Source organism: Trachymyrmex cornetzi, unplaced genomic scaffold, assembly GCF_001594075.2.
Source record: "Trachymyrmex cornetzi isolate Tcor2-1 unplaced genomic scaffold, Tcor1.1 scaffold90, whole genome shotgun sequence".
NCBI classification, from domain to species: Eukaryota; Metazoa; Arthropoda; class Insecta; order Hymenoptera; family Formicidae; genus Trachymyrmex; species Trachymyrmex cornetzi.
This window is the reverse complement of record NW_017300245.1, coordinates 730,769-747,555: the sequence shown is the minus strand read 5'-3', so window position 1 is coordinate 747,555 and position 16,787 is coordinate 730,769. Positions and strand designations below refer to the sequence as shown.

At 35.3% G+C, this 16,787-nt stretch overlaps 3 protein-coding genes across 10 annotated transcripts; 2 read left to right on the top strand and 1 right to left on the bottom strand.

Annotated features, from left to right (window-relative positions):
* Nucleotides 1-723: 723 nt before the first annotated feature.
* Nucleotides 724-9,880, bottom strand: rho-4 (rhomboid-4). 6 transcript variants are annotated; one of them, XM_018520417.1, is made up of 6 exons: nt 4,083-4,163; nt 3,612-4,031; nt 3,190-3,268; nt 2,564-2,752; nt 1,603-2,117; nt 726-1,498 (listed from the first exon to the last, which is right to left on the bottom strand). In XM_018520417.1, the coding sequence occupies exons 3-6, from the start codon at nt 3,247-3,249 to the stop codon at nt 988-990; spliced, it is 1,275 nt and encodes a 424-aa protein (XP_018375919.1). In that variant the 5' UTR covers nt 3,250-3,268; nt 3,612-4,031; nt 4,083-4,163; the 3' UTR covers nt 726-987. The 6 variants fall into 6 exon arrangements, with proteins under 6 accessions (XP_018375918.1, XP_018375921.1, XP_018375920.1 ...); XM_018520421.1 differs by lacking the exons at nt 3,612-4,031; nt 4,083-4,163 and adding an exon at nt 9,494-9,880 and having other exon boundaries at nt 730-1,498; nt 1,603-1,821; nt 2,005-2,117; XM_018520416.1 differs by lacking the exons at nt 3,612-4,031; nt 4,083-4,163 and adding an exon at nt 9,494-9,880 and having other exon boundaries at nt 724-1,498.
* Nucleotides 6,801-11,380, top strand: Mks1 (Meckel syndrome, type 1). 2 transcript variants are annotated; one of them, XM_018520415.1, is made up of 5 exons: nt 6,801-6,822; nt 7,039-7,338; nt 7,738-8,152; nt 10,486-10,847; nt 10,975-11,380. In XM_018520415.1, exons 2-5 carry the CDS (start codon nt 7,049-7,051, stop codon nt 11,378-11,380), a joined length of 1,473 nt encoding a protein of 490 aa, XP_018375917.1. In that variant the 5' UTR covers nt 6,801-6,822; nt 7,039-7,048. The 2 variants fall into 2 exon arrangements, with proteins under 2 accessions (XP_018375917.1, XP_018375916.1); XM_018520414.1 differs by lacking the exon at nt 6,801-6,822 and having other exon boundaries at nt 6,900-7,338.
* A 2,105-nt stretch (nt 11,381-13,485) lies between these two features.
* Nucleotides 13,486-16,667, top strand: LOC108769430 (zinc finger protein 292). Of its 2 annotated transcripts, none has more exons than XM_018520423.1 (4): nt 13,486-13,881; nt 14,452-14,482; nt 14,736-15,696; nt 15,773-16,667. In XM_018520423.1, exons 1-4 carry the CDS (start codon nt 13,780-13,782, stop codon nt 15,900-15,902), a joined length of 1,224 nt encoding a protein of 407 aa, XP_018375925.1. In that variant the 5' UTR covers nt 13,486-13,779; the 3' UTR covers nt 15,903-16,667. The 2 variants fall into 2 exon arrangements, with proteins under 2 accessions (XP_018375925.1, XP_018375924.1); XM_018520422.1 differs by having other exon boundaries at nt 14,452-14,552; nt 14,722-15,696; nt 15,773-16,666.
* Nucleotides 16,668-16,787: the final 120 nt, after the last annotated feature.

Sequence of the window (16,787 nt, the reverse complement as noted above, 5' to 3'; positions counted from 1 at the left end):
ATAACCAGCGTCGGCTCTCAGAGGCTTTTTATTCATATTGATTTATATCATTAGAGCCTACACAACTATATGATGGTTATGAATATATTTATTGCAACGTTCTCATGAAATAAGAAATTAATTATTTTGTCGAACGCAGTTTTATATTCATATATCTAAATTATGGAACACATAAGTTATAAATTATATACAATTTTTTTCTTTCAACAAACATCTGAAAGGTTAATCTTGTGTCCCATTGTAATTATGATATCTTCAAATTTGATAAAAAAACAGTACTAAATGTATGTGTAGATTTTATTAAGAATTCAATACTTTGTAGTTTTTTTTAGATCTTAGATTCTAAACGTCATTCAAATTATTGAAGATAGAATATGTTTGTATAATGCATGAAGTATTATTGGAAGATTAATTGACGTTTTATGTATGCAATAAAACATTGTTTTATGTGTGCAATAAAACGTTGTACATACTGATGGAGGTAGTTCATCTATGCAGTTTATTTTCAAACAGTGAGGCAATAGTTCTAAAATAGAAATATTAATATTCCGCATAGCTTCGATGTCATTATTCAATGTGTCAAACTTGCAAATAATATATTTAATATATGTAGCAAAAGTATCACAGAATTTGTTGTTCTACTATTTGCTCTCGAAAACGTGTATATAAAAAATACTGTGTTTACGATTAATATATTCTTATTATACGAATCTTAGAGTCTTATCTTTTCGCGATAAAGTTTATACGAAAGTAAGCTATTTTGCTCGATATTAAAAATCTATTACTTTATACTATAAAATGACATAACGAATATAATCTTGTATATCAACTAACATATAAAAATATGTAGCACATTTATGCATATACTTACAATTTTAAGGCAAGTTATTTTTCTTTCAGTAATAATATTTGTCTCTCTCTCTATCAATATGTGTGTTTGTGTGTCGTTAAATAATTCGAATAAGATAAATACCGATATAAATATCATCAGTCGTAATACGAGGGATACAATATATTCCATAAAATAGCTGCAGTCATGAGACCCGTGAAAGTAACTATGCTGGCCCACCAAATAACTTTTTCCCAAGTTTGTACCTCGAGATTTCGAAGGATGTTTATACCTACTAGAAGACCTGCTATAGCACCAGCCAAATGGGCCACATAGCCGATTTGGTCATGGGTAACAAGAACATAACGATTGTATACGGCTTGGCCGATGTCAACACTTGTGATAACGAGGAACACTAATAGCTGTAGCACGGCAAATTCCATTTGCGACCAGTTCATTATAATGGTTGCTACGTGGGCAGTGATTAATGCATACACACCACCCGAGGCACCAGCCAGGTAAACTGTTGGATCTGAAACGGATGTACCAAGGGAACCGGCCAGTACTCCAGCTATGTATATTAGCAATACTCTCCACCATTTATGAACCATTTCCAGTGGAACACCCAACATAATTTGTACCAGGAGATTAACGACCAAGTGGAAGACTCTATCAAACACAAAAGGAATTATAAACGTTAAAAAATCACAAATTCTTATCAGATATTATGGAAATAGGTAGGCGTAGGTTATAAAATAGAGTATTATACATACCCGACGTGTACAAACATATATGTTAGATACCGCCAGGCTTGGTACCTCTTGTGCGGATTATAAATAAATAAAGTAGCTGCTGGTCCTTCTACAGAAAGAGATTTGTGCTTAATCACATCATACATGAACAAAATGATTTCTATTATCGATATGATTATCATTGCTATAGCCGGTGGTCGACAACTGTACTCTTCTTCGTACTGCCCATCTGGATAGTCGCTAGAGTACAGAGAAGATTCCGTTATTGTACTTGTTTGTTGCTGTAAACCATTAAAACGTGCAGAACGTGCAACTCTTTTACTACTCGGGGGAACACTAAAGCTCCGGCTCTCGCTCCGGCTGGAAGGAGGAGGAGAAGGTGGTGCTTGCATTACAATACTGAATTGTCGCTGGGGATAATACCTCGAGCCCACGGAAGTTTGCCTTAATGTGCGGCATGGTCGTTGAGGTATTACGCACTGCACATATCGTTGCACAATGTGTCCGAATATACCCTGCATGTCCTTTCTATGGATCTAAATATCAAAAAATGATTGATATAAATTATCGGTAATTAGAGATTTCCAAAATGTTTTACTAACGAAATATGGAATATCAATTCAATAAATAAAAAGGGCCATGAGCCAAAGCAAGTTATTATTGCTAATATTTTAATGTAAAAACTTTCATAAACAAATGTTTCGTCCTTTTGGGCTTCTCAATGTTAAATTCTAAATACATAATAAAAGTCTATTTTAAACTAAAAATGGTAAAAGAACTTCTTAGAAGGTTGAAATGTTTGTTTATGAAAGTTTTTACATTAAAATATTAGCAATAATAACTTTCTTCGATTCATGGCCCTTTTTATTGAATTGATGTTAATCATTTTGAGTCATTTTATATTTTTTGGAAATATGGAAAGATAAAAACAAATATAATTTCCAGTATCCTTAAAGATTAAATCAAGAGATCTCTGACTAACCATTGCTATGAACTCTGGGTATTCTAAATAACCGGAATCGTCCAGGTCTGCTTTATGCATTATCGTGCGGACTACCCCAGCAGGGATGTCTTTAGAAAAATCTGGACCTCGTATCATTGCTTTTAACTCTTGTAGTGATATTTTTCCATCTCCGTCAAGATCGTATTTCTCAAAAATAGCTTTCCAATGCTGTAAAATAAATTAAACAATTAAATATATTATTAATTTGGTAAAGATATAAAAATGTTTAGCAAACATTATATTTTCGGTAAGATTTCTTAGACTGTGACCAGATGTTGCCAGCAATAATGTATTAGTGGTATAGAAGTTGTAAAGGAAAACACTTTCCTTTACAAGTGAATCATACACTTAAGCCTAAGTTGTGGTATGAGTCATTTGTACGGAAAACTAAGCTTCTAGTGAAGAGAAAATAATCACAGAAAACAGTAAAAAAAAAAAAAAAATTTTAATATGATTAATATATTTTAACATTATTTTAATTATATCTATTATATACACTTTAATATACAATTGAATAAATAATTTTAAAAAATGTCTAAACACATTAACAAAATAATGCATCTATACCACTAATTTCTTCAGTGGTAAATATAAAATACACTTACAGCTTCATTATACTGCAGTGGGATGGTCACTGCAGTCTCGCCTTCCCGATTAGTTGGCATCCTTATCAATTTGAAACCTCTGTAAAGTAAACATTAGATAGGCGTCAGTAAATGACGTTTTATGTCTTGCTAGAACTTTGTAAATAATCAACACAAGTCTTAAAGCTAGAATGGCATAGTAGATCTCTCACTCTTCTAAATTTGTTTCTGAATTGGATCTCTCACTCCTCTCTCTCTCTTGCTATCAAGTATCTATCTATACTTACTAATGGCAAGAGATCTATGCAGGAAGAATTTGAAGAAAATGCCGAGGAGGCAGAATCCTGGCTCATCGCACCTAAAAGACTGTATCGCAAGGTGGAAGCCATGCGACAACGATCGTGTAACGATCAAATAGCGAACACGCAAGGAACACGTTTTACCTGACAAACCAAACACTGAGGTCACTGAGACGTCAATCGTGAATCGTGCGTTAGGTAGTTCGCACGCTTGTACGAGCAGAAGGCTGTGAAGAGTGACTCGCTCCGTCCGGCAAAATATCTGAAGTTACTTTGTTCAATGAGACAGACCATGAATACGACCACCCACATGCACCTGCGCTCGTGACATTAGATCTTGCGTATCGAACAGTCACTATGACCCGATAACGTCGCAGTGACACATTTTCTTATCTCTCGCAGATACGACGTGAGAAGTCGATAGAGACGCGCCGCGGCGTCCTGTCAACGGCGTCATGGACGTCGCTGAACGTCGCGGAACCATTCGCATTCCACCTGTTGGCCATCCGTGCGATCAGCGATGCGTCCATCGCGCCGCTACGATGCGCGTGCTATCGCCAAATTCTACGTACACATATGTACCCAGCGTATCTAACGTATCACAAATGTACATACATACCCTAACCTTCAAGATCGGAGCAAGCTGCGAATGGTCAAATGACGGGGGGAAAGCCCGAGAATTCACCGAGATCACGGCTGATCACGGCATTCACCGATTCACGGCCTGGGAAACCTTGAGAGGGAGAAAGAGACGCGCCACTGACCTTTATCGTTTCGCTTACATACTATCTCTCTCTCTCTCTCTCTCTCTCTCTCTCTCTCTCCCCCCTCCCTTCCCCGGAATCGAATTTTCCGCGCTCGATCTCTCGGGGCACTCAGAGCAGGTGTCGATACAAGAGCGAGCGAGCGAACGAGCGAGAATTAACGGTATAATACCGTTTCGAACGGCTTCATTTTTGCCAAATGCCAAGTCGTGGCGACGGCCAGAGACATTCGGAGAAGATACGAAAATCGAACGATCGCTGGAAAGTGTACCGCAAGGTTAATAGACCTACCTACTTTTTTTTTTCGTTTCTTTTTGAAGCGGGTCCTCTGTTTTGGAGGAACAGACTCCGACGTTTTGGAGGATAGACAACGACCGATGACTTTCTCTTTATCTCAATAACCGAGCTCACCGAGCTCTTGGGTCTTTTTGTCTCAACCTTACAGGATGGATAGACAATAGTCGGGTGTAGATTCTTTTTTTAACCCGATTGCTCTGCGTTCTTTTTTTTATAATAGTTATATACTATATATGGGACAAGTAAACACAAATACTTCAAATTCGAAAGAGAGAAAGAGAGAGCCCTGATGAAAATGAAAATCGGATATAATCGGAGAATAACATCTAGAAGTGTAAACAAAACTTCTAGAAGGCAAAAATTGGAACAATGAAATGTAAAAGAAGCATTTACACTTGTTTTACATTTTAATGTTTCAATCTTCGCCTCCTAGAAGTTTTGTTCACTCTTCTGTTACTCTCCTATATACATTCGACTTTACGCTCTGATTTTTATTTTCATCAGGGAGAGAGATTTTCTGCTTTATTCGAAATGCTCTTTTTTTATAGATACAGGATGTATAATATCCTAGACAATTCAAGGTTTCCACAATGCAACGCACGTCGTAGTTGTTCATACATCGATCGTTTATTGTACGGAGGATGCCCGTCAGGAAATACCTACATCTAATCGCGAGAAGTTGCGACATCGATCGTTTACCGATGTATTCATCAGCGTGGCGTACCGTTCTGACTCATTGGAAATTTGCTAATCATTGCTAATGAAGCTATTAAAAGAAATAAAGGGAGAGAGAGAGAGAGAGTCTCTACACACGCGCAATACAAAGAATGTGCATATCACGATTACGTATTGTTCAGGTAAATGCGAATCTAAACGGAGATATATTTTTCACGTCAACAATGATAATTTTTCCAAGTTATTAACGAGTATATTTTCATCCTTCCCGCGGCGGGCAGACTATACATCACTATATGCACCACGCATCTCGAATTTCGTGATGATGACGCTCTACGTCTATATACGCGTCTACGTAGTAGATGGTAGTAGACCACACCTCGCCAGCCGGAGCGAAGTTGCCTAGCGACGTTACGAATCAACAAACAAGCCACCCGGCCGACCCGAGAATCCCGAGATCATTGACAGCCACCGTTAGCTTTTAGCTTATTCAGCGTTCCGCAGTTTCCGTTTTGTAACAATAATCAAATCGAGTCTATCGTGTAAGATAGCGCGGCGAGAAAGGATGGCGGGCAAGAAAGAGAGAATGAGGATAGCGGCGAGTTATAGAGTGAATGAGCCGATACATAATTTAAAGATAAGGTGTGTCTTTCCTGTATTTAAATGCGTGACGTACAGAAATTGAAATTATAATATTGAGATAATAATTCGATTCGGTAGAATTTGAAATTGAACGTAATATAAAAAAATGAAGCTGTGCAATTATGCTTGCGGAATTTTCTGCAATATGCAATAGCATAACATCTGATGATGAGTAAATCAGTAGGAAATTTCTGAAGGCTATAGAAGGAAGTGATAGATTGAGTCCCTGTTTATCATATGAATCTATTAGGCTTGCATCCGAGAATAGATTTATGTAATCGATTAAAAGAACAAGTTTTAGCTCATTGTTTCTCATTTGTCATATACGCTATTTAATAGATTACGATATATGAAAAGATTATGCAATGTTGCTTATAAAAAGGCTAATTAACATAATTCTCTTTGTATAGATGGACATAAAAAATACTACAATTACCTTCACGTGATAAACATTGAATTAAACTTTACATTGCAGAAAATTCCGCATTCCCAACTCGTAAAGATTAACCAAACTCGATGGTTAAACATGAAGGAGACAGCATACTTGCTCAATGCAGTAATACAAACCTCTAACATCGAGATGTTACGTAACTAGCCCGCGTGTACGTCGCGGTTACTTTTTTTTTCATGTATCATCACTGATATTTGCGTCGGTGATTATATCTTTTGTTTCGAGATAATGTGATTCCTATGTTTTTCGTGAATTGATTTTCGAAAGGAATGTTAAAGGAATGTTTAAGTTCAAGTTTTTACGATATCGTCAACAATGACAAATTTCAGACTCGTAGAAATACCTATTATTATCATCGAGTGTTATACATTCTATTTACTGGAGCGTAAAACATCCAGTCAAAAATACACGAGAAATTAAAATCTAAAAAATATTTTTTAACGATATAACACAAAATATTTGAAATATCTTTCTGCCACGTGTTTATCTTCTTTATACCACTGAGAAAATTTTAGAAGTTCCTCACGTAAGAATTACGTAAAGCTAATTACAAACTTGATTCTCTCGTAATTAATTCGTAATCGTTGGCAAGAATGTGGCAAAGATGAAACAGTGATTGAATGTCTTATTGGCCTTATCTACGTTCCCGCAAAATCAAAGAATGAACTGAGTATTTGATCGCAAACTACTTTTTCAAAATGATACCAGGTTTCATTTAGTCGGCGTTTATTTGTTGTTTTAGGGTGCGAGTCATGCAAGAGAGGTCCCCGTTGGCTGAATTGCTGGCCGAGGAGTCTGAGAGCGGAGAGACAAGAGACTCCAACTTTTTAGAAGAGGAGGACTGTATTTTTAACTGGCAGGACAAAGTGTTCAGCTTATTCGAGATAGACTTCTATGCGGACGAAAAAAATTGCCTAACCGAATGTCAGCGAGAGTACCAGCAGCGTATACGTGACGAGCAGCTGCAGGGTGCACGTTTGTATTCGTACACGGAAAATGACTCCTACTATCCCGATGATGACCTCCTGACGATGCCTTACAGGCAGGGATCGAATTTAATTGTTAGATATTGTACAAATGTTTGTTATTCGATTGCGAAGAGTTTCGACAAAATTTTTATCGCAACATTTATTTTAAAAGAACATACATTAACATCTTTTTTTAAATGCATCTATTTTTTTAATAAAAACAAAATAGGTGTAAAAGATAAATTATGATCGACTCGCGCTTTTATTTTTCTAAGACAAAAGGATTGCTGTGTACATAGAAACGCCTTTTTCATTTAGTTTAGAAAAGGCTAAGATTCATATATTTTAGGTTTGTTATATACATCGAATTCGAGGTATCGAAAAACATTAGAGAACATTCGTGTGGGTTTTGTGGTTCCTTCTTGTATCTCATAACTTTCGAAAATTTTAAATATTTTCATTCTCGCTTACAGATCGTATCTGTCCGTGAAGAATCAGATCGCGTTACCGGCTTTGCGGAATCGCAAGTCCTTTCAAGAGCGATATAACAAGAATGTGATAGATGACAAGATCACGAATACTATGATCCAGTCCAATCATTATCTCTATACCGAACATACCACCATGTACATGATGGCCGATCTGTCGCGTAGGGATGAACCCGCAACCATCGGATCGACGGACTCAGAGACGCTTCTCTGCACGTTGACATATGACAAAACGCGCAAATTGCTGACGATTAATCCCGATTTCACGACCGACGACGAGCACGAGCAGCACTACAACGTCACCAACGATTACGGCGTTAGGTTTAATTATTGGATCGAGCACGTTTCCGAGGAGCGAACACCGCTGGAATTACAGGAGCACCTCGAAGACGCGCGGCGTGTAAGTATGCGGTTATTTACGATGCGAATGTACGATTGGCATACCAAACTTTCGCGTCACCACGCGCGCACCGATCAAAAAGACGGTCTTTTCGTGGAAAGACCAATCTTGGCATTCCCGAACGACGTCCGTTTATTTATCCTCCAACCGCAGTTACATTAATAACCAATAATTCTTTCCGCTCTGACTCATTCGCTCTTTCTCTTCTTTTCCGACTTTTGCGTAACGTAATATTATTTATAATTTAGTAATGATTTATATTTATTTAATAGTTAATAAATAGTTGATTAATTATTTAATTGATAATTAATGGCAATTATTGGATATTATAATAATTGAAAAAATATGTTTCGAATATGACTTGGGTGGTAAACAATAACATACAAAATTAGAAGCGCACTTTTTTATTTCTATTTAAATTATATTTATTAATTTCATTTATCAGTATCAGATCATAACAATATTTAGTTACGTTAATAGTCGAGGACCGAAAATATGAGGTATGTTACTTTGAGAGAGTACTATTGCTTAACTTTGTGTGTTTTAAATGTATATAATGTAATGCTGGTCATCATTACTTTGCGAAAAATCAACTGATAATAAGAGGTACGTGTGGCGCAAATAATTACGGTATTTCACAACGATGACGTAATTACTGTCGAAAATCATTTTCGCAATATTTACATAGAAATCTTGGAGACATATATTGTTTTATTATCTTCTATATGATTTTAATAAGAAAACGAAAAAATTATACATTATGAAAATCATCGGATTATCGTAATAATAAGTGTATAACGATCATTAATAAAATTTGAGTTTATTTAAATAAAATTACATAAATTCATAAAAGATTGTGAAATTGTAATACATTAATTACGTAATATTGCACAAGCACAATTAATTATACTCGTATTATATTATATCAACAATATAATTTACTTTGCTTCGAAAGTCTGTGTAGTTATTTTTACTTTTTGTAGAAGCAGTTCTCGGTTATGCGCTAATAGTCTGGTCGAGTACGAGCAAACGCGACGCAGCACGTGGAAAACCGAGCAATGCCGTTTATCGAATATTTATCAAGTTGCAATGGAGAGGCACGATGAAGCAATTTGATGTATGAATTTATCCACTCGTTTTGACAATAAATTCGATCATTGTCTGCGAAAAAATACAATGAATCCGTTATGATATGACGATCAACGGCCCATTATTATATTAGCCGATATCAAAAGAACATTGCAGAAAGTGTTTGCGCGAGCGCGCTATCGAAAACCTTTTGACGGTCGTATAGAAAAGAAGTAAAAATAAAGAAAGAGGAACGGATGTGTGCATACGTACCCCACGTAGGAGATTTCCGAGATCTGACGCATTGCTCGCTGTGGATAGAACATGATTGCCGTGGCGTTATGTACACTGTAACTGTCCCTGACACTCGATGCGGATTACGGCATCTTCACGAAAAATCCGTCAGTTCACTGATGTTCTTTCTCTCTTCCGGTCGTTCAAGACACACCCAACAGTCTTACAGTCTATCGATTTTCTTGTCATATTTTCAAGCATAATAGAACAGTCTGACTCTTGCTATATTTAATTGGTACATATATTAATGATAATCGCGAAAGGCGCGTGTGTTTGTATTTCTTTATGAACGCGCGCACGTGTCCGCTGAGTTGATCACTGCACTTCCTACGATCAACTGAATCCTATAGTTCACCGACTATCTTCTTGAACGCTCTCTTCCATGAGGCTGTATGTAGTGCTATCAGCCTATACGTGTGTATATACAGTTTATACGTGCATAGTGGGGCAGGAATATATCTGCGAACATAGAATAGTATGCTTACGCACACTATCACGGCAATGAGTAGCTTCTATTTATCATTACACTTTGCTGCAAAGCGGCAGAGATTAATGAGTAATATTTCATGCGTTATTAGAGACTATTACGATATGTATAGATGTGAAAATTTCTTTAAAATTCATGTCATAAGCTGGATTTTTGGATGTGTCGCTTATTCAAACTTTTTTTATTTACAATAATTTCTCTCTTAATTAATCTCTTATTGTAAGCAGAGATTAATACAATTATATAAGAAACCGTGATTTCTCTTATAAAAATGTATATATTTTTAAATAATTAAATATATATGGAGAGAGAGAGAGAGAGAGAGAGAGAAAGAGAAAGAAATTTATAAATTAAATATATTTTGCAATATGCATTTCAAAATTATTAAACTTAATAAGTTAATTGATAGTTTAAAATATATATATTATAATTGCAATGGTATATTCATAAAATATCGATATTTATAATATTTTCCTCATTGCAGGAAGTACAACAACAGTTTGCTTATAAAGAAACAGAATTATACAAGGAATTACAATCGCCATCAGCGAATTTATCTACACTAGTTATAAGTTTGGATATTGTGTCAGCTCATGATTTCTCTTACGATGGATTGTTTGTTACCTATTTCATCGATTTGCCGCAACATTGGAGTACAAATCAGAAAGAAAGATTAGTCGGCAGAACGCAGAAAAGCCGTTTAGAAAATAAAACTGCACATTTTAGTTATTGTACTGACATACCCTTGCATTATCCGTCAAATGAATTTCAGTCATTAAACAACAATGCATCATCACGTTGGCCTCGATTATTATTCTCCGCAGCATCTCTGGATAGTTGGACCAGGTAATTACAGTCGTAGAAAGCCTTGTTTCTCGAAATACACACATATATATATTATTTAGTTAAAAACAACTTTTTTTCTATTTGTCAACAATATTATGATATAAAATATTGCTCTGTTTTAATATAGGTATCGAATAGAAGGTTACGCAGCATTGCCAATACCAACGACACCTGGTAGATACAAATTTACAATTCCTACATGGCGTGCGAAAGGAAGTATTATCGATACATTGAGACGTTTTTTTGTTGGTGGTTCTTATGAACTTGAGGATGTAACATATTGCGGTATTCCAATTAATCACGAAGGTAAAGTTTTAGATAAATCAAACTTGAAAGTCGTACCGAGTGGGGATATTAAAATTTATATGAATATAATACATCAAAGTGGAGCACACATGAAACATTTCAATTATCAAAGAGATGATTCGGACAAAGTGAGCACAGATACACTCATGAATAATGTTGAAAATGTTCTTGAACAATTTAAAGCAGCTAAAGAACGAATGATACGAATAAGAACAATAAATTCTTAGAAATAAATTATCCTAATGACAATAAGAAAGACTAGTTATTCGATGTCGATTCCATTATCATTTCTGACTAAGAAGAAAATATAGTAGATAATATTAACCATTAATTGTAATTGGTTACACAGTACGACAGAAATCGATTTTCCTCCCATGAAAAGATCAAAGAGATTCTGAAAGTAGATGTAAAAAAAAAATACCCGCGTCTCGGCATTTTACCAGAGCAAGTCGTTAACGTTTTTTAAGTATCATCAAATATTTTTTTATAATACTGTACAACACAGGTTTCCTCCCGTAGATGTTAGTATCTTTAATATGATTGGTTCTTGCTTTTAGTTCTAATCTAAGTGTAGGAATCAATCGTATTAAAGAATTACTAAGCGCTAACTGATTAGTTTTCTCTATTGAACGCAGCCAATGAATACTATAAATATGCGAATTATTCTTCATTTAGATCTAATTGTGAGTGATTATGATATAAGAATATATATGTGCAATGTATGTCACAATAAATCTTTTTGATAAACTATATGATAATATATGGCACCGATTTTTCTTCTTTCTGATTTAAGAGGGAGTGGTTTACTTGCACACTTTCAATTACCCACTGCCTAATCACAGCAACTTCTGCATAGGGAGTTTTTTTTACATTCTTTTCTAACGCTGTGATTACTCGGAGAAAAATGTTATATATGGACATATTTTATATATAATTATATAATATAATTAATTACATCTATTCTTCAACTTTAATTATGTATAATTATGTACGTTTTTATGTAATTATATATAATTATATATACAACTTTTTTTCCGGCCGGCAATTGTACACAATTGGCTCATATGCAATTGAGGGGATGGACGGAATAAAGGCCTAATTATGAGAAATCTTGATATTAATAAAAATTAAAATAACTTGCTACTTTTTTATTATACACAAATGGGTACACTATCAAATGAATTTGTTATGTAATATTTTTAAGAAGTTACATATGTTACAACACTTCTCTATTACGAACAATATTACTTGAAAAAGCTAATTGTCAGAAAAGGGCCTAAGTAGAATTGTGCGTTTCCCCGCCCATCCCCTTAATTGCAAAGGAATGCAAAAATCGTTAGAAGAACGTGACAAATATTTAGACTGATAAAAGGCGGTAGTATAATTCCTAGGGTGCGATCCATTTGCGACATTTTCAACAAAATTTTTAAACAGGTCGCGTGATCAAAATTGATGATTGATATTCGTCAGTTTCTATCACGTGACTTATTTTGACGCCAAAAATGAGCGTCAAGCATCGGCATGAAAAAGCACCTTAAGGGTGCTTACCCATGCAGCGGAATAGCGTAACGTGGAACGAAAGCAGAACCAATCACAAACGTTCCGCCAATTGCATTTGGCGCGGAACGCTTGTGATTGGTTCTGCTCTCGTTCCGCGTTACGCTATTCCGCTGCATGGATAAACATCCTAACGCGGAACAAGAGCAGAACCAGTCAAAATCAATCACAACCTAAAACAGAGAAAGAACGTTCATCCATTTGTCTGCCCTCACTCTACTCGTCTTTTTAACCCCACCACTGCCATCGGTGGTCCATTCTATAGGCCTGTTTTTTATTGCTGTACTCTCTATACTGTTGCACACAGTGCAATAAATTGAAGTGAAATAAACGTATATTTATTTCACTTCAATTTATTGTACTGCGTGCACCAGTTCATAGAGTGCAGCAATAAAAAAATGGACCTTTATATTAATGGGGCCATCTCTTTGGTAAATGGAATTCTCAAACGCATCAAGAAAAACCCATAGTTTACACTCGTTCCAACAGAGGGCTAAAAATAACCGAAATTTCCTTTATTGCGTTCCAAAACTTATAAAAAGAGATTTTCGAGTTTTATAACTTTTACAATATTAAATCCCGAATTATTAGGATCGCAATTATTGGAAATGTGAAAAATTCTAGATATTTTATTAAATTAAACTTGTTCGTTCACATTCTATTATGTTTTTTAGGATATATTTTATGCATGTTGCATTAGGTCATATAGCAGCGGTTCTCAATGTATTAAATCGACTCTGCGGCAGACGGTTGAGAAGATTCTGGTGCACTGACTTGACAACACAAATAATTGTTATTATTGACAGAGTGATAATGTGAGCTGGAAGCGACGACGTATTTCTGGTGCATACTCGAGGGCGCGTTTGGTCGGTAAGTGCCGAGATCCAAGCGTCAGCTCCGTCGAGAAACCGGGAAATTTCGTGTAGGCTTTATTCAACAAAGACGTAATTTTTTCTGTTAAACTTATCGTCACGAGGATACAGGTTATGTGAGCTCTGCGAGTAGAGCGAGTGAGTGAGTGAGCTCGTCCTCCCCTTGCTCGCTGTTGTTCGAGGCGAGTCATCGCAGGATGGGCCAGGGTACTGAAACGTGCGCTGACCGGCCCACGGAGGTCAGCGTCATCAGATTTGTCTCGCGAAACCGTACAATCGAGGAAATTGCACCGAAAAAGGTGAAGTTTTTGGTAGAGTCATTGGTCGCCTAAGGTCAATGACCCCTAAGTCAAAACAAATAGAGTAAATCGGAGCGGGTGCATCAATGAAATTTTTTGTTTTAATAACTTTATTTATTTTTTACTTGAATTTAATAAGCAGTCAGTTTATACTTGTCTTTTCAAAGAAATCTCTTAATATATGATTCCTGAAAAGGAAAGAAAGAAAGATGAATTGGTGAAAAAGTTCAGCTAAAAAGAACAGGCCTTATGTTGCAAAACTATTTTTTGATATATACATATTTAGTGCCTAAATCTGAATTAATCATAACTTGTTTGCCATTTGCTTAGACTATAGTTTATCAAATATTTATTTATTTTTATTTAATAAAATCTTAATGAGTCCAGATTTAGATGCTAAACACACCTGGAAATTATTCTTACATTTGTATTGATAATCATGAAAATATGATCAATATGGATATATTTTTTCAGTATTTGTATCATCAGTGATTGGATTCCTATTAAAATGTTCTTTATTTGTTTCATATTCAATAGAGTCTAATATCTGAATCAATTTTCAATATATAGGAAGTATATACTTGCAAACAACGAGGTTGTGGTAAGGTGTTCACTAATCAAGATGAATATAAAACACATGAGGCACTAGAGGCTTTAAAAATTCGATTTATGTGAGTATATAGAAATCAATTCATTGCATCACTATAATAGACAGTAAATAATATATATCTATGCAATTGATTAATGTGATTTCGATAAAATATAAAATATTTACTGGTAATATTAAGTTTAAAATTCATTTTAAGGTTTTATTTATATCTTCTTATATACTTTTTACAGTTGTCGTGAGCCAGGTTGTGGAGAAGAATTATCAGATCCGGGTAGTATGTGGAGACATTATCAAGAATGGCATAACAATGAAACAAATGTCTTTGTATGTCCATATACAAACTGTGGATCTTTGCAATCTACTAGCGGTAATCTTGAGGAGCATATTGAAAGTTGTCATAGACAACCACCTACACTGCCAATGGAGCCTGAGATAATTTGTTTTGAAGGCCCCGAAAATGCAATAGACGAAGAGGTCATGCAAAAGACTGATGAGGGATGTTATGAAAAACTGCCAAGCGAAAACTTTACTATAAAGGAAGAATATGGAAATAAAGAAGAAAACTGTTCTGTTAGAAACGAAGCAAAAATTCAGGTGAAGAACGAGTTTTGTCACGAGCAAAAGATTACGAACAGCGAAGACTATTCGAATAATGAATCTTTGAATGGTATTAACAAGTTTTCAAATAGTGAAGATCTGCTTATAATGAAAGATAATTTCTTACGAAAATACGATACTGGAACTCCAAAATGTGAAGAGATCCTTCAAGTGGAGTGCACGCAGGATAAGAATAATGTGGTTTACATAAATAGCGATATAACTATTACAAAAAATATGAAAATGGAAATATGCAATTTAAATTTAAGAAATCAGGAGCATAGAATAGATTTAGGAAATATGGAACGAGTTTTTCGAAACGGTCTTGAGCGTGAAAATTCTTTAAAAATCGAAGAGAGTTCGATGGAAACAAATAGCAATTGTTCGGATGACGAGGAGTACACTCCAAAGAAGCAACGTATGTCTAGGTATAAACAAGAAACATATAAATGCGACGTCAATGGTTGCGGGAAGAAGTACAAATACATATCGCACTATCGCCATCATCAAGACAGTCATAAATTAGTCACAAATACAATTAATTCCAATAATGATAAGCAAATGCCAAAGGTAAAGCAAGGAAAGGCATCTACTGTCAGCTTCTTTATGTAAGTAAACTGATGTACATATACATTTTGTAAGTATGTTTTAAATTTTTCCAACATCCGAATATTTAATGTCTAGATGCAAAATGCCTGGATGTGGTGCGCAGGTAAACAATGTTACTGGCCTATGGAAGCATTATCAGGACAATCATGCCAATTCCAAGCCGCCGGTTGTACAAACTACCAAAAACAATGAAGTATTTCAATAAAGCGTTTACGAATCGATTTTCGAAATATTACTCTTGTTGCGGACAGCTCGCACACATAGCGTAAATAATTGTAATAATCCGTTATCAGAGGCAAGGTACTGGAATGCGAGGCAGAGTTGTATGTTGTACAAACATTTCGATCAAGTTTACTCCGATAATTCCTCCGAGTGACAGGAACAGAAAGACTGGCTATGGGAGTAGCATTCGTTTTACTGAGATATTGCAAGAGGACGCTACTACCCAGTAGAGAAATTTTAAGACTGAATTCAAAGCCAAGCATAATATTAATTTGAATGACTACGCCGAAAGTGACGGCACCACTCATAATCTTAATAGTTAAAAGGAATTTTTTCGGAAGTAACTCTAATCTCGCGGGAAGATCTCTCGTTTGGAATAACGAGAAGTTAGTAATTCAGAGTATTTTACAGAGATTATTATATAACCACTTTTACGCGACTTAAAGCGCTTTAAGCTTATGTGTTTGGTCTGTAATTGAATACTGTTAACTATGAACTTCTAGTAGCTATAAGTGATATGGGCTTTGTAGGATACTCTGACATTGATCAGTAAATTGTACTGTCGGTATTTAAGAAAATTTATTGAGCAGCTTAATATGTGCTGTGGCGGAATGATTAGCAACTTGGAGATAAATAGAGAATTCAGTCTAAAAATATACATATATCATTCTATATGAATATAAATTTTTCTCGTCGCTATAAGAGGCTAAATCCGCTGCAGCGATTTGCACTTGTAATAATGAAACTTCGGATTCTCTGTACTGATTTTTACTATTTTATATTATGTCATTTTTATGTAACTTATATTCCTTCTATACCAATATATATATGTCGATATTTACTATATCAGTGTATATATATATATATA

Excerpts from the sequence above, each read along its gene's own strand:
- LOC108769430 (XM_018520422.1), top strand. The coding sequence starts at position 13,780 with ATGGGCCAGGGTACTGAAACGTGCGCTGACCGGCCCACGGAGGTCAGC. Across the intron at positions 13,882-14,451 it reads AGGAAATTGCACCGAAAAAG|GAAGTATATACTTGCAAACA; the intron begins GTGAAGTTTTTG and ends TTCAATATATAG. Across the intron at positions 15,697-15,772 it reads TCTACTGTCAGCTTCTTTAT|ATGCAAAATGCCTGGATGTG; the intron begins GTAAGTAAACTG and ends TTTAATGTCTAG.
- Mks1 (XM_018520415.1), top strand. The coding sequence starts at position 7,049 with ATGCAAGAGAGGTCCCCGTTGGCTGAATTGCTGGCCGAGGAGTCTGAG. Across the intron at positions 7,339-7,737 it reads CTCCTGACGATGCCTTACAG|ATCGTATCTGTCCGTGAAGA; the intron begins GCAGGGATCGAA and ends TCTCGCTTACAG. Across the intron at positions 10,848-10,974 it reads TCTCTGGATAGTTGGACCAG|GTATCGAATAGAAGGTTACG; the intron begins GTAATTACAGTC and ends GTTTTAATATAG.
- rho-4 (XM_018520416.1), bottom strand. The coding sequence starts at position 9,546 with ATGTTCTATCCACAGCGAGCAATGCGTCAGATCTCGGAAATCTCCTAC. Across the intron at positions 2,118-2,563 it reads ACCCAGAGTTCATAGCAATG|ATCCATAGAAAGGACATGCA; the intron begins GTTAGTCAGAGA and ends TTTGATATTTAG. Across the intron at positions 1,499-1,602 it reads TATATGTTTGTACACGTCGG|AGTCTTCCACTTGGTCGTTA; the intron begins GTATGTATAATA and ends TGTGTTTGATAG.